The following is a 13212-nucleotide window of genomic DNA, read 5'->3' on the forward strand; positions in this document are numbered from 1 at the left end:
TTAGCTTACAGGAATCCATCTTTCACATGCTACCTTTCAAAATAGTGACTTCACCCTGGATTGGGTGTCACGGACAACAAAAACAGATTAGTACCTGAAAATCAAAACATTCACACCACCAAAAACATGTTCAACACACACACACACACAGACATCTTGAAAAGCACACTTTGCATAAACAAAAGTTAAACCACTTGTCACAGTAACAACACACCAGCGGCTGGTGTGATGTCAACATTGGTTTCCAGGTGATGTATGAGGTTATTGTTTTTTCCGTTTCGTCTGTTCGATGACACCATTGCAGCACAACTAATGAAACCGGTGATTTGGCCTGATAATTGGCAGGAAGTGAGCCCACCAATTATACAAAGATGGGTTGTTGAGTTCAGCGTGACTGCCAGATGAACCTGAGGGAGTGTGTGGGAGGAGAATGTATCCGGGCTGTGGAGCAGCACTAAATGATAATGAAACACTGACATTAAAGGCACTTTAAATAAAGTATTTTCAATGGCTCTGTTCACCTGTTGCCCTTGTTGTCATAATCACACCGTTCCCTTGGAATCACATCACAAGTGACACCCCCTGTTCCGTCCAAAACCTCGGGGCGGTTCACTTGGAAAGAAATTAAATCACAATAAGTAATTTATTAGGTGAATCTTGGCACTGAGCTACAGGAGGGACCACTACTTGTTTTAAGATAGAGAAACACAATAACAGTGGTTTCTATGTGGGCTGTTCAGTTGGCGTGAACATCTGAAGTGCACTCCTAAGTGAAGCACTTTGATGTGAGACATCTTGAGAGCACGTGAGTGTCTATACTCTGCTGGCACAGGGAGCATCTTTTCTCACGGGGAACTCTTTACACATTAAAAACCACCTTGAAAATGTAGTTTAGAACATTGTAGTGGGATGTTAAGCATGCCATATATGCATGAAAGGATTACTGAATGGGCCTACCGCCAACTCAAGGGGATCAATGTGTCAAGGCCCCCCTGGCCTTCATTTAGAAAATTTCACTCCAACTAACGCGTACCAAAAAGGAAAGAGACTCAAAAAGACTACAAAGAGATGCAAAGGTGCAATGTGAACTACAAAGAGACACAAAACGACCAAAAAAAGGACACAAAATTACCTTAAATAGACAGAAGCAAAACCACAAGGAGACACAAAATTACCACAAAGACAAAAAACTACAATAAGATGCATGACAGCACAAAAAGATGCAAAGTCTGTGTGTCGTGGCCCTAGGTAGTAGAGATGGTGGGGACTTTTGCATATATGTGTTGGGGGTTGGGGGTTCTATTGTCTCATAATCCGCCCATGCATATTAGCTCCAGTGCTGCCTGCAATGGGCAAATGATACTGCACTACCTGCAGGCACCACACCTTTGAATACAAAGGAAACATACGCCACCTGGTTGTCTCAGGTGAAATAGTCCCAAAGTGTCTGCCAGGTCACATTTCACAGGTGAGCAGGTAATAAAGCCACACTGAAATGGGGTTTTCACTTAACATCATCTTTGCTAAATACTGTATTATATCTTCATGTTGAAACTTTTATTATGATCACAGTTTTATTGCAGACCATCCTGCACGCAATGTGAAGATGTGTTTGCTATGCTCCAAATCTTTTTTTAATCGTGTAGCTCCGCCCTCCTGGGTTGGTCCTGAGGTGAGCCGGCTATAAACAGCTGCTCACACACATTTGTAGGTGAGACCGGCTTCAGCACTCTGTCAGGTATGATAGCAAAGAAGGACTTCACTGGATTTGATTCAAAGCAGTCTGCGTCTTGACGCACGCAAGGTCCGGACTTTACGCGGAGAGCACATCAGGTCTTATACAGAGAAAGGAGTCATCAGAGAGCATGAAGTTGGAGGTGTTGTGTGGGAGCCACTATGACATGAAGCATTTTGAGATGTCGTGTGATGCAGAGGGGAGTGTGCGCTTTCCTCTTTCTACTGAGGAGGAGCTGGGGTCGGATGGGGACAGCGTGGCGCACAGCCCTCCACCTGTTACGCCATGCGCCAGCGCCACCAAGTCCAAGCCATACACACGGAGACCCAAACCCCCGTTCTCTTACATCGCTCTCATCGCCATGGCTATCCGGGACTCCCCCTCTGGACGTCTGACTTTGGCGGAAATAAACGACTATCTGATGAAGAGGTTTCCGTTCTTCAGAGGCAGCTACACCGGCTGGAGGAACTCGGTCCGACACAACTTGTCTCTGAATGACTGCTTTCTCAAAGTGCTCCGGGACCCGACCAGACCTTGGGGGAAGGACAATTACTGGATGCTCAATCCTCACAGCGAGTACACCTTCGCTGATGGGGTGTTCCGGCGCAGAAGAAAGCGCATTGATAAAAAGTTCAGCAGGGCGCCAGAGGTGTCCGAGAGCGCAGAGGAGCCGCAGAGCATCCAGCAGGCTGCACCAAAGACTGATTCATGTGTCAAGTTTACCAGTTCATTTGCGATAGACAGCATTCTCAGCAAGCCGTTCAAGAGGGACTCAAACAGGGAGCATGTACCACTCCACCCTGCCTTCACCTGGCCGCGCTACACTGAACTGACGATGCCTCATTCAAATGCACCTGCCTCATTTTCATACGTCAAGTCAGCCTGCTATGTGGACTCCTGTGCTGCGCATGTGTCAAACGCCTTTGGGCCGCTCTCACACACAGTCTTGCAATATCAGAAATGAATCTTATTATTTGATGATTAAAAATCATCACTGTGCACTGACGATGGACCCAGAAGAGGATTTAAACAGGACTGGACTTTATTGTGGTGCCAAGGTGTTACACTTGTTTTCGTACCTCTGAAAGCATTATGAGATTTGATATTTTATACACAGTTGTTTGTTGTAAATGTTACTGAACTGACCATTAAAGTCGCTGTCAGAAAAATCGTGTTAAAACCTATGCACTTTCACTGTTTTTGTGTCTTTCTTTCAAAAATACGCTCTTTGCAACGAAATAAAAAATCTAACAAAAGTTGGTCTCCGTTTTCTGTTGTTGTGACATTGTTTAATGTTGAATTAAAACCCAGTCATTGGTTCCAGGGAAGACAAATTGGGGCTGACACCTCTATGACACATGCACCTTTTAAGGTGCCAGGGCAATGACTGTTATCGGGGCGTGTGTGTGTGTTCATGTGACTCCACCTTGCACATTTTTTTTTTTTTTTAAGAGAACTTTGCCAGGGATTGGTTGCAAGTGTGCCGTATGGACCTGATATAACCTCTTTCTTTATAAGCATTATACTGGCCCTTACAGCATATCTGGGATATTTCTCCTTAATTTAAAACTAAATGGATAAATAATAATAATAAAAAAAAAATTATAAATAAATAAATAAATAAATAATAAAAACAACAGAAAATAAAATATTTTTTATAATTCACTCTCTAGAAAAAAATATAAATGAAAATAAAATTAAGATTAAAAAATAAAATCAAAATTGCTAAATTAAAATAAAATTAAAAATCAAAAATGATATAGAATTCAATAATAATAATAATAATAATGGTGATTATTATTATTTTAAATACAGCTTATTACTATTCTCAATTTTTCCTCTATAATATATGAAGCAAAAAGAAATTGCCTTATAAGTATACTGTTCAGTGTTGATGAAGCTCGCTGCTGCCGGATAGGGGCATCCAATATTTATGTTTTCTGTCTCGCGCTGCAAATAGCTGTCGCCTCAGTCACTACACATGCGCAGGAAAGGGTTTGTACAAATGGTGCATCCTGAGCGAACCCAACTCGAATCCACAATAGGAAGAAATGTCTTCCAAGTAGGGCCTATTCTTCTGAGGCTAGAAAGTAAATTTCCTTTAAACCAGCTGTGCATCCTGGACACAGCGGGGTTACGGGTTTGATGTTGCTGATATTCTATTCTGATTGTGTTTTAACTTTAGTGGTGTGGGAAATTATTTCGCGTCCTCATTATAACGGTGATCCTGCTCTGTAGTGACGCCAGACGTGCGTAAAGCTCTCCCAAGACAGAAAAGAGTGCATTTACAATCAGCCCTGCAGAAAGTGTACTCGAATATTTCATTATCTGACTTTATTTAGAGTTTCTAATCACTCCATTTCTCCAGGGATATAATCCAGGCCCGAGAGGTAAACTGACACTTGTGCGCCGTGTGTGGCACGCTGGCACGCTCTGATGGAAAAAACATGCTTCCTCTCATGTCAGAGTCCTAACCCTGAACAGATCCCAAACAAATGAGCACTGCAAAGCTTTTTCCTCTCCTACACCTATACAAAATAAAACCACCACCACCACCAGCAGCAGCAGCAGCAGGCATTGTCACTGTCTGCAGGTACACAAGAGGATCAAGGGAATCATTTTAATGTGTCCTGTGTGTTTTGTCCATCGTGGTCTGTCGAGATATCGTGCCAAATATCAGCCTGACAAATGCATTGAGAGGTGTTTTGGAAAGAGAGTCGTGGGAGGAGATTTGTCTTACTCCACTGCGCTGTGTCCGGCTTCTAGTCTGGATCCTGGCCAGATGGGGAGGGAGTAGTTCCTGGCGATTTAGTGGAGGAATTTGGGGGGATACAGGGGCAGAGAGAGATTTAAGAATTGATAGGTGGTCGAGTTGTGTTTGGCCGGGTGGATATGCGCAAGCAAAGTCGAGGAGCTTTATCCCCCCTCTCTTGTGGGATTATTGCCAGCGATGGACAGAGAGAGGAAGGAGGAACAGCGGCTGGTGTTTCTTGATTTTCCCAGTTATAAACGCGCTGAGCATCGCAAAGAGACACTGACCTTATAATTAGCGCATTAGGGAGCCTTTATTACTGTTTGGAAAATAGGAAAAGTTAGGTGTGTTACAGAGCCCCCACAGTGAACGGATCCAAAAAGAAACCATGACGACCGAGAGCTCCAAGCAACATTTGGATCCATCTAATCCTCGCTCTAGCCCAGCAGCCGATGCTCTGAATGTAGCTCTGCTGAGCGCACAGCCAGTGATGGAGAGCGCGCACAACGCATCACCCAAATGGAAAAAGGGAAACTCTGGCTTGAGGCGCCCTGAAAAGCCTCCCTACTCATACATCGCCCTCATTGTGATGGCTATCCAAAGTTCACCGACCAAAAGGCTCACTTTGAGTGAAATCTATCAGTTCCTGCAGGCCCGCTTCCCCTTCTTCAGGGGATCATACCAGGGATGGAAAAACTCCGTCAGACACAACCTGTCTCTCAACGAGTGTTTTATAAAGCTTCCCAAGGGTCTCGGTAGACCTGGCAAGGGGCACTACTGGACCATCGACCCGAGTAGTGAGTTCATGTTCGAGGAGGGCTCCTTTCGTCGCAGACCTCGAGGGTTCCGTCGGAAATGCCAAGCTTTGAAACCCATGTACAGGATGATGAATGGTATCGGCTTTGGTGCGTCCATGCTGCCGCAAAACTTTGATTTCCAACCACCTTCAGGCTCGTTAGCATGTCATAACAGCTACAACATAGACCTGATGGGTAACACAGTGCCAGGTGGCTTCGAAGGACTCGGAGGAGGACATCACGTCCCACACATGTCATCAGGCTCCGGGTCATCGTACATGGCTGCATGTCAGGTTGCCTCTAATGCGGACTATTGCCCGGACAGCAGCAGCAGCCCCCTGCAGTCCTCCCCGGCGATGGTAGGCACTTTGGACTGTCAGTCTCCTTATGCAAATGCAGCCTCACACTGGAGTTCACCTGGCGTGTCTTCGTACATCAAACAGCAATCGCTTGCATCAAGCAGTCCCACTTCTTCTGCTCTGCACACGGGGATGTCGTCTTACTCTCTGGATCAAGGCTACCTGCACCATAACGCACGAGATTCGTCTGATTTATCAGGTAAAGCCACACTGCATGGCTTTATGCATCATAATTTGTATTGTCTGATTTGCTCCAGTATGACTCACAAAAATAGGTCAACATTAAACTGCAGTGATGAGTTATCAACCAAAACAAGTGCGTCATTGCAATTTTTCTTACAAGCTTTCAGACAGTATATATTCATAGAAATTAGATTTCCACAGTCATTTTTTGCATTTAATCGTTACACTGGATTAGTTATATACAGAAATATCAACCACCTGTGTGGCCTGAGTGAACCTTCATGGAAATGCAATAAGTAAAACACAGAAACGTGCCTCTGACAAGCTCAAATTAATCTATATTCATTGATCAGATTGCGTAATTTTTCAGTTTCAGTGTGCACAATTTTATTTGCACAATACAGCCTCTGTATTTAATTTTAAATTCCTATCGTTGGACTGCACTTTAGCTCAAGCTTTCACTGGAGGCCTCTGCGCTACAGAATGTAAAAAAAAAGGCACAATAACACCATAAAAATGACTGTTTGTGGTTAAAATCTGCGTGAAGAAGAAACAACAAGCATTAAACACGTTGTCACAAACATACTCTCAACCGTGAAAAAGAAATTCATGTCAGTGCAGGTTCATTACGCCCTTTGACACGAGCCACAGCAGAATAATAGTCAGGATATTTAAGCTATTGTTGACTTATTGTTTCATTTTTGCACGTTCTTAATAATGTATTTAATGCACACAACAAAACAAATTGGTACAAGCTTCTAATAAAGCACCCTTATAAATGTTTTACAACTTGCAGCTGATGGATTTTATTAGTTGTTAATAAATGATTCACCCTTGTTAAATAGATCCATTATAAGGAGAATGCATTTTGGGTTGCCAAGTTGTGGGAAAAACATACATGTGGCTGGAGACACCAAGTTACAGGCTTTATCTTTTTTATATTTATAGTTCTTTAGGAAGATCTAGCCTCTGAAAAAAGGGCTGCACAAAGTTTGCACCAAAATGCATTTTCAACCGTAGTGTTACCACAATTTATTGGCATTTACAACTGAATACTTGATGGATTACAACAAAAAACAAACATTTATTGTTGTTTTATTAATGCAGACTAGATTGTTAATTAGAAAGTAGGAAATCTATGATCGTCTTTTAGTTAATTATATATAAATATTATAATTTGTTGCTGCATATTTTATCAAATACAAAGATTAACAGCAGCAAAATAATTTGTTGCTGCTTGGCAACCCTAACTTTGCTCTCATAAATGGCTAATAGATTTATACAATGTTTTTTAATGATTAATAAAGCCATTAGACACAACTAAGAGCACTTAGATTTGGGACTTAGAATTAGAAACATTTAGATACAGTCGTAATTAAAGGAGTGTTTGACCTCCTGTGTCTCCCTGTGTGTTCTCAGTGGGCCTGTCTCGATACTCCAGCCACTCAGCTCCTGTGTGTGACAGGAAGGACTTCGTTTTGAACCTAAACGGAATCTCTTCCCTCCACCCCAGCACCGGCGGATCTTACTATCACCAGCTCCATCACCATCACCAAAGTGTCTATCAGGACGTAAAGCCATGCGTCATGTGACAAAACCCCAAAGACAGAACTGTCAGGAACATCTCTCCTCGGGTGGAGTTACTTTAACGCAATCTTTGGTGACCTTTGGTTCAGAAAGGGAGATTTAATTCCCTCTGAGTCACTGTCAGTGAACTTTGACCTCTTCTATAACCGTTAGTAATGGTTATGATGTGAGGGCTTGTTGCCACCATACACTCTCGTTACATGGCTGACTTTACACATATGAATAAGCAATATCAGCATTTTTACTGAAGGAAACATACGTACACGTACCTGAATTAATCTTTATTCATGCACTTAAGTTTGTGTTCGCGAAGTTGCTAAAATTGTTGCTGATTTCCTGCAGCAGGCCACGACAGAGATTTATTTTTAAAGGGTGATATGGAAGTGTTTTTTAGCAATAAAAGTTTTTTATACACAGAGTTTTTGCTTTTATTAACACTCTTCTCTTCTTCTTCTTCCGTTTTTATTTCTGTCTGCTTCAGATGTATTATTATTAATATTATTATTATATCTAAAATATATTATACAAAACCCGATTAATTATGACAAACACTTTTAAACAGTGCAGTTTGTGGGCGACATTGATCATCAATTCACCACCCCTCTGAGGGCTGGGTTTAAATCATATCTTTGATTTATGAAAAATAAAAAAATAAGAAAATCCTTAACGGTATGAAATTCAACTTTAAATATATGAAGCTGATTTACCCTCGCTAGAGACACTATAATCTTTTTGAGCTCCACCACGGTGTTCAAATTACTTTATCAGTGCTTTCTTTAATCAGGCTACTACCATTTCTTATTTCACACCATCATCATTTTAACACATGAGCAACGGTGTGTTTTTAATAACTAATTATGTGTCAAAAAGACAAATTTAAAATAATTTACAAGAAAGTAATCCGTCTTTAATCCGGTTCATACACTGAGGATAATTTAAGTGTAGATGTGTCTTAATTATCGCAGGATGCCAGCCTATATTGTTATTACACAGGCCTAATTATTGTTAATAAATGGATTATTAAAGAGAAAGACACAAGGCACATTCAATACACAACTCTCAAATATGACAGAAACTCATCCGTCTTGTTTCGTCCTGTTGGTTAACTTTCACGTGACTGTAGCACCACCTAGTGGTGATTTAAGGTTAGGGCCCAAAGTGACATATGTAAACTGTTTATGTGCATAACTTCATTTTGCTCAAGAGATTAAAATGTTATGCAGAACAGTGAGTTGGTAATTCAATCATCTTAATACAGATACATTTGATATTTTACTTATTATGCATATACATGCATTGAATTGAAAAATGTCTCGCTGATATGGGCCCCAACAGTGAGGTTGTTTGTAGTCCAGAGAGCCTCACTGTGAACACTGAGAACCTGACTTACCTGAGATACAGTATAACAAAACGTTTGAACTTATCAATCCAGTTCTGACAGATGTTGACATGTCTTTGTCAAAGAATTTTAAACACCAATATACTCATAAATTCTGGAAAATTGATATCAAAAAGGTGATTGATGAAACGAGATTAATTACAAAAAGTTTCAACATAGATGGAAGCTTTCATTGCATGAATTAGTATCCATTTCGACTAGATATAATGTAGCTCACAAAATAAATAAATACATCCATATATATTTTAAATTAAGTTTCAATAAATAGTATTTAGTCCAACACACACGGGCAAGACCGTTACACTCACACAGTTTGTTCAGAATAAATCATTTATTGGTAATGCTGAGAGAGAGCAGATGCACAGGAGGCCAGGTTATATTCTGAGCTCCAAATATTGTCATTTTATAAGTCTAATAATGAGTTCAGGTCTGAGAGACATTGATATATACGTCATTTCCCAAAACCAGCTTCTCGGGATGAATGCAGGTACGGTTAGTTTATTAATGTCTCTGCTGCCCATGGTGCTGAAGAGAATTATGAATATCTTTGATATATATGTGTGATCCATAGTACATATATTGAAAAATATATACCCCAAATGAGCAAATCAAAATGAATAAAATGGAATGGAAGAAACTGTATGTTTGACTTTCAGAGAGATTTTAGTTTTTGCATTGTTTTGTGATACATATTACTGAGCAACTGAGTATCACGTCAGGGTTACACTGAGGAAGTAACATTGCAGATGTTCCAAATATTAAGGACTGAAAAAAAAAAAGCAACTAGAGCGAGACACAGCCATCAACAGCTCACACCTGTAGGTCGATAGGTGCTTCTGTGGGGAGATAGTAGACATGCCTTATGTTGTCTTACTTGGTGCAATTATCAGAGTAATGTCCAGCTATGAAACAACTTGTTTATGACCCAATTCAAATTAAAAAATATTCAACCATTAGTCATGATTTAGTCACACATCTAATCTGTGATATGTTGCAATAATTCTGATTGTTTGAAAAGGAAAACATAGGCTGCACAAGTTTTCACAAATCCAGACCATTTGTGGATTTTATAGTTTTTATTATGTTGTGTTTCTCTCTTAGATGTTTTGTGTTTTTTTTATTAATATGTTGACTTAAAATTCTTTGTACATCTTTTGTTCCACTGGGATTTCATCCTGCACTTCCTTTTTGATTCATACTTTTCATGTTCTATGTTCTAAGTATTCTTATCTATTGTATATTTTCAACGCTGATGACCATGGGCAAACATACAGAAGCAAAGATCAGGCTAAAGAAGGAATCTATAGAAACTGTATACAAGGGGAAAAAAAATTATTCTCAAAATGTCAAACACTGACAACATGACAAAATGATTTTAACTTTGAAATGGCATCATGCAGACTGACGTAATGCAGAGTCATATATAGAAAGAAACAGACTTTATTGCCAGTATTATCTGAAGAGAGCAGCTGACAACTCCCTGACAAAACTGCACCTGTTTTTGCACACACACAAAAAGTTTTTTTTATGTTGCTTTAAACCCAGAAACAAACGACAATATTTTTGTGTGACACCAGGGGGCAGTGTTTCTACCTGCTGCCATATGTTTAGTGCCAAAGATCAGAGCAGGCCTATTTCACACATGGTACCCAGAGAACTTTTTCACAACAGACATTTTGACTTGTGGTAGTAGGAGAAGCTCAAGTGTAACTGTTGACATTATAACAATGTGTGCTGATATTGTGTGTGCTGGACCATTGTCATCACTTACTGGGACACTTTTTAATGACACTGACACATCGTTTACAAAATTAGTGTCCCCTGTGTTTTTGCTACTATGATAAGTCAGTGTCTGCTGTGAAGAAGGTCTATTAAAAATACACTGTTCGCATTAAGACTATTTTTAGTGACTTCCAAAAAAAGAGTATGTTAATCCAAATTAGATTAATATGATATTTCTAGTATGTCGCGCTTAAGTAAGTGAAGATAACGTTTAAGAATGCTAAAGTTGCCAAACAACAGCAACATTTTTCACTGGTGTTTTGTACATCTGATCACTGTTGCAAATCATCATCATCATTACTGTCTTGATGCCCCACATGAGAAGGATGCAGAGGATGGAAAGAAGTTTGCAGGGGAAGTGCAAAACATGTACCAGTTCATTTTAAGATGTCACTGCAAAGACAGACATGGGGATCAGGAGCTGGACAGGTCAGGGACCACACATGGTGTTCAGCCATTTTCACTATGCATATATGTCAAGGGTGCACAGTCAGGAGGGGCAAACCAGCTAAATGATGAGGGAAATGGGGCCCCCGATAGCCACTCATATTGGCACATTACACAGTTACAACTATAAACCTCTTAAACGTCCCTTGAAAGCACTCTGGTGCACTGTCACTAGCTCTTCCCAGATGCAGACCCTAAACAGGGCACTTAGCTATCATGTAACGGCTGGTTGGAACAGGCATACATGCGACTTTAGGTGTTACTGTCAACACAATGAAGTGGAGCCTCGATGGGCTTCATGTTCGGGGCCCCTCAGAGATTAGGGTCACCACTGATAGGTGACACTTTACAATGAGACCATGTGATTTTGTGTGTAAAACATCTAAAAGTCTTCTTTTAAAATGTAGTGCACATACATAGTCTTATAAAAATTCTACACACCATGACTTGGGTAAAATTCTTTTTAGTGCAAAGCATTAAAATAATCAGCATGTGTGCCTGTAGAGGAAAAAGAGGAATTACAAAAGGGCTCGTAAGGCTAAAGTTATAACATAAAAGCAACAAACCATTCCTCATAGCAATGCTTATACAGCGTAACTCTATCAGCCTCAGGGAAGCTCTCTGACCTTGTCACCACTCACATCACAGATGCCTGCTTGTAGGGTTCACTGCGCATCATCTTATCTGGTTATGTTTATCTATCTACTGACCTCGTGTGGTGCGTTCAAGGTCATGGTTTCCCCTTACTGTATGTGATAACTGGTGCCAGCAGGCTGACTGGACCCGATGGATTGTAGTACTGATTTCACACTGTAGTACTGAAATTGACCGTGAGGTGGCAGTAGTGTCTTAATAATGTAGCCTACATAAACCTCTGTGCCTGCAAGAGGCTCCTATGGCACTACACACACACACATAGAGACCATACTAAGTAATAGATATTGACTATAAATGAATTTCAGCATTCCTCATTTACACAATTTATCTCTTAAAATGTTGGTATGTAGGTTTGTCAATACACTTAGAAAATATTTGCTGGTCATTATGGATATAGATAAATAAGAAAACTGAATAACTCCAAGTTAGTTGGTTGGAGAAAGCGACACGAAAACAGCGTATAACTTGCAGAACGTTGCCATTTCTGAACACTAGAGGGAGCCAAAATCATAGTTATGATGAACCTCTAAGCGTGTTATAGTCTTTAATATGCCTCTTTGTGTGTCTTTATACCCAACCATCTTCTTTCTTTCTATTTAATTCTAAAATGTCAGTATTATGAGCTTGATTTTATTTTGAATCACGTTATTTGACTTTTATATTAACATTAGCAGCTATACAACTAATTTATTAAATAGCATGCTGCAGTGTTTTATTTTAACTTTTCTAATGATACATTTCTGATTCACTCTATTATCTGTTACGATCTCTGCTTTTTTTTGGGAATATGAATACTTTGGATTGAGGGAAGAAAAGTGGTGGAGAAGCACACAAAATATAAAACGAGACTCCATTAAATTGTCAGTTGAATAATATTAGAACAAGTGTCTCCTTTACTATAAAACTACAGCGTTTATTGTGATATAATGGTGTCCTTATTATATTTTTTTATAGAAAAATAACAGCCTTCAAATGATTCGCCTGTTGTTTTGTTTATTATTTTATTATACATCCATTCATTTTTGTTCCACTGCGCTTCAGCCGTGGATACCTTAGAGAATAAAGAGCTAAGGAGGACTGGGTGGGCAGGCCGTGGTATTAAGTCAAAAGGCCGTTGTGAATTGTGTAAACAGCCCGGGGCGGTGGAAAAAGTTCATGCCCGGGTCCATGTAAGGAGAAACCGGCGGAGCACCAGGCCACTGCACGGACATTTAATTAAGACAACCTGCAGAGGATTACATCGATATTAGAACTGTAACTTTGCCTCACAATGACCATTAATTTCATGCACAGTCGCCTCTGACAGCAGGCCGACACGCTGAGGCCTTCAGGGTCGGCTTATTGAACTTCTATTTTTGGTCAAAAAATGTGGCCTATTTTATTTTATTATCAGCTTTAAGATTAATTACATGCAAAACATCTGCTGCAAAACACCTTAAAGACTCCCGGGGGACTTTTTTTAATATTAAACATGAATAAAGGAGTGTGTGAAGATTTTTTTGTATTTTGTTTAT

At 40.1% G+C, this 13212-nt stretch overlaps 2 protein-coding genes across 2 annotated transcripts; both read left to right on the forward strand.

Moving 5' to 3' along the window:
* Positions 1-1718: 1718 nt before the first annotated feature.
* Positions 1719-2991, forward strand: foxq1a (forkhead box Q1a). The gene has a single exon (XM_049598417.1). The coding sequence runs from the start codon at positions 1866-1868 to the stop codon at positions 2697-2699; it is 834 nt and encodes a 277-aa protein (XP_049454374.1). The 5' UTR covers positions 1719-1865; the 3' UTR covers positions 2700-2991.
* Positions 2992-4565: 1574 nt separating this feature from the next.
* foxf2a (forkhead box F2a) lies at positions 4566-7827 on the forward strand. The gene is made up of 2 exons (XM_049598413.1): positions 4566-5842; positions 7246-7827. Exons 1-2 carry the CDS (start codon positions 4876-4878, stop codon positions 7416-7418), a joined length of 1140 nt encoding a protein of 379 aa, XP_049454370.1. The 5' UTR covers positions 4566-4875; the 3' UTR covers positions 7419-7827.
* The last annotated feature ends 5385 nt before the right edge of the window (positions 7828-13212 follow it).

Source organism: Epinephelus fuscoguttatus, linkage group LG15 (assembly GCF_011397635.1).
Source record: "Epinephelus fuscoguttatus linkage group LG15, E.fuscoguttatus.final_Chr_v1".
In the NCBI taxonomy this organism is placed as follows: Eukaryota; Metazoa; Chordata; class Actinopteri; order Perciformes; family Serranidae; genus Epinephelus; species Epinephelus fuscoguttatus.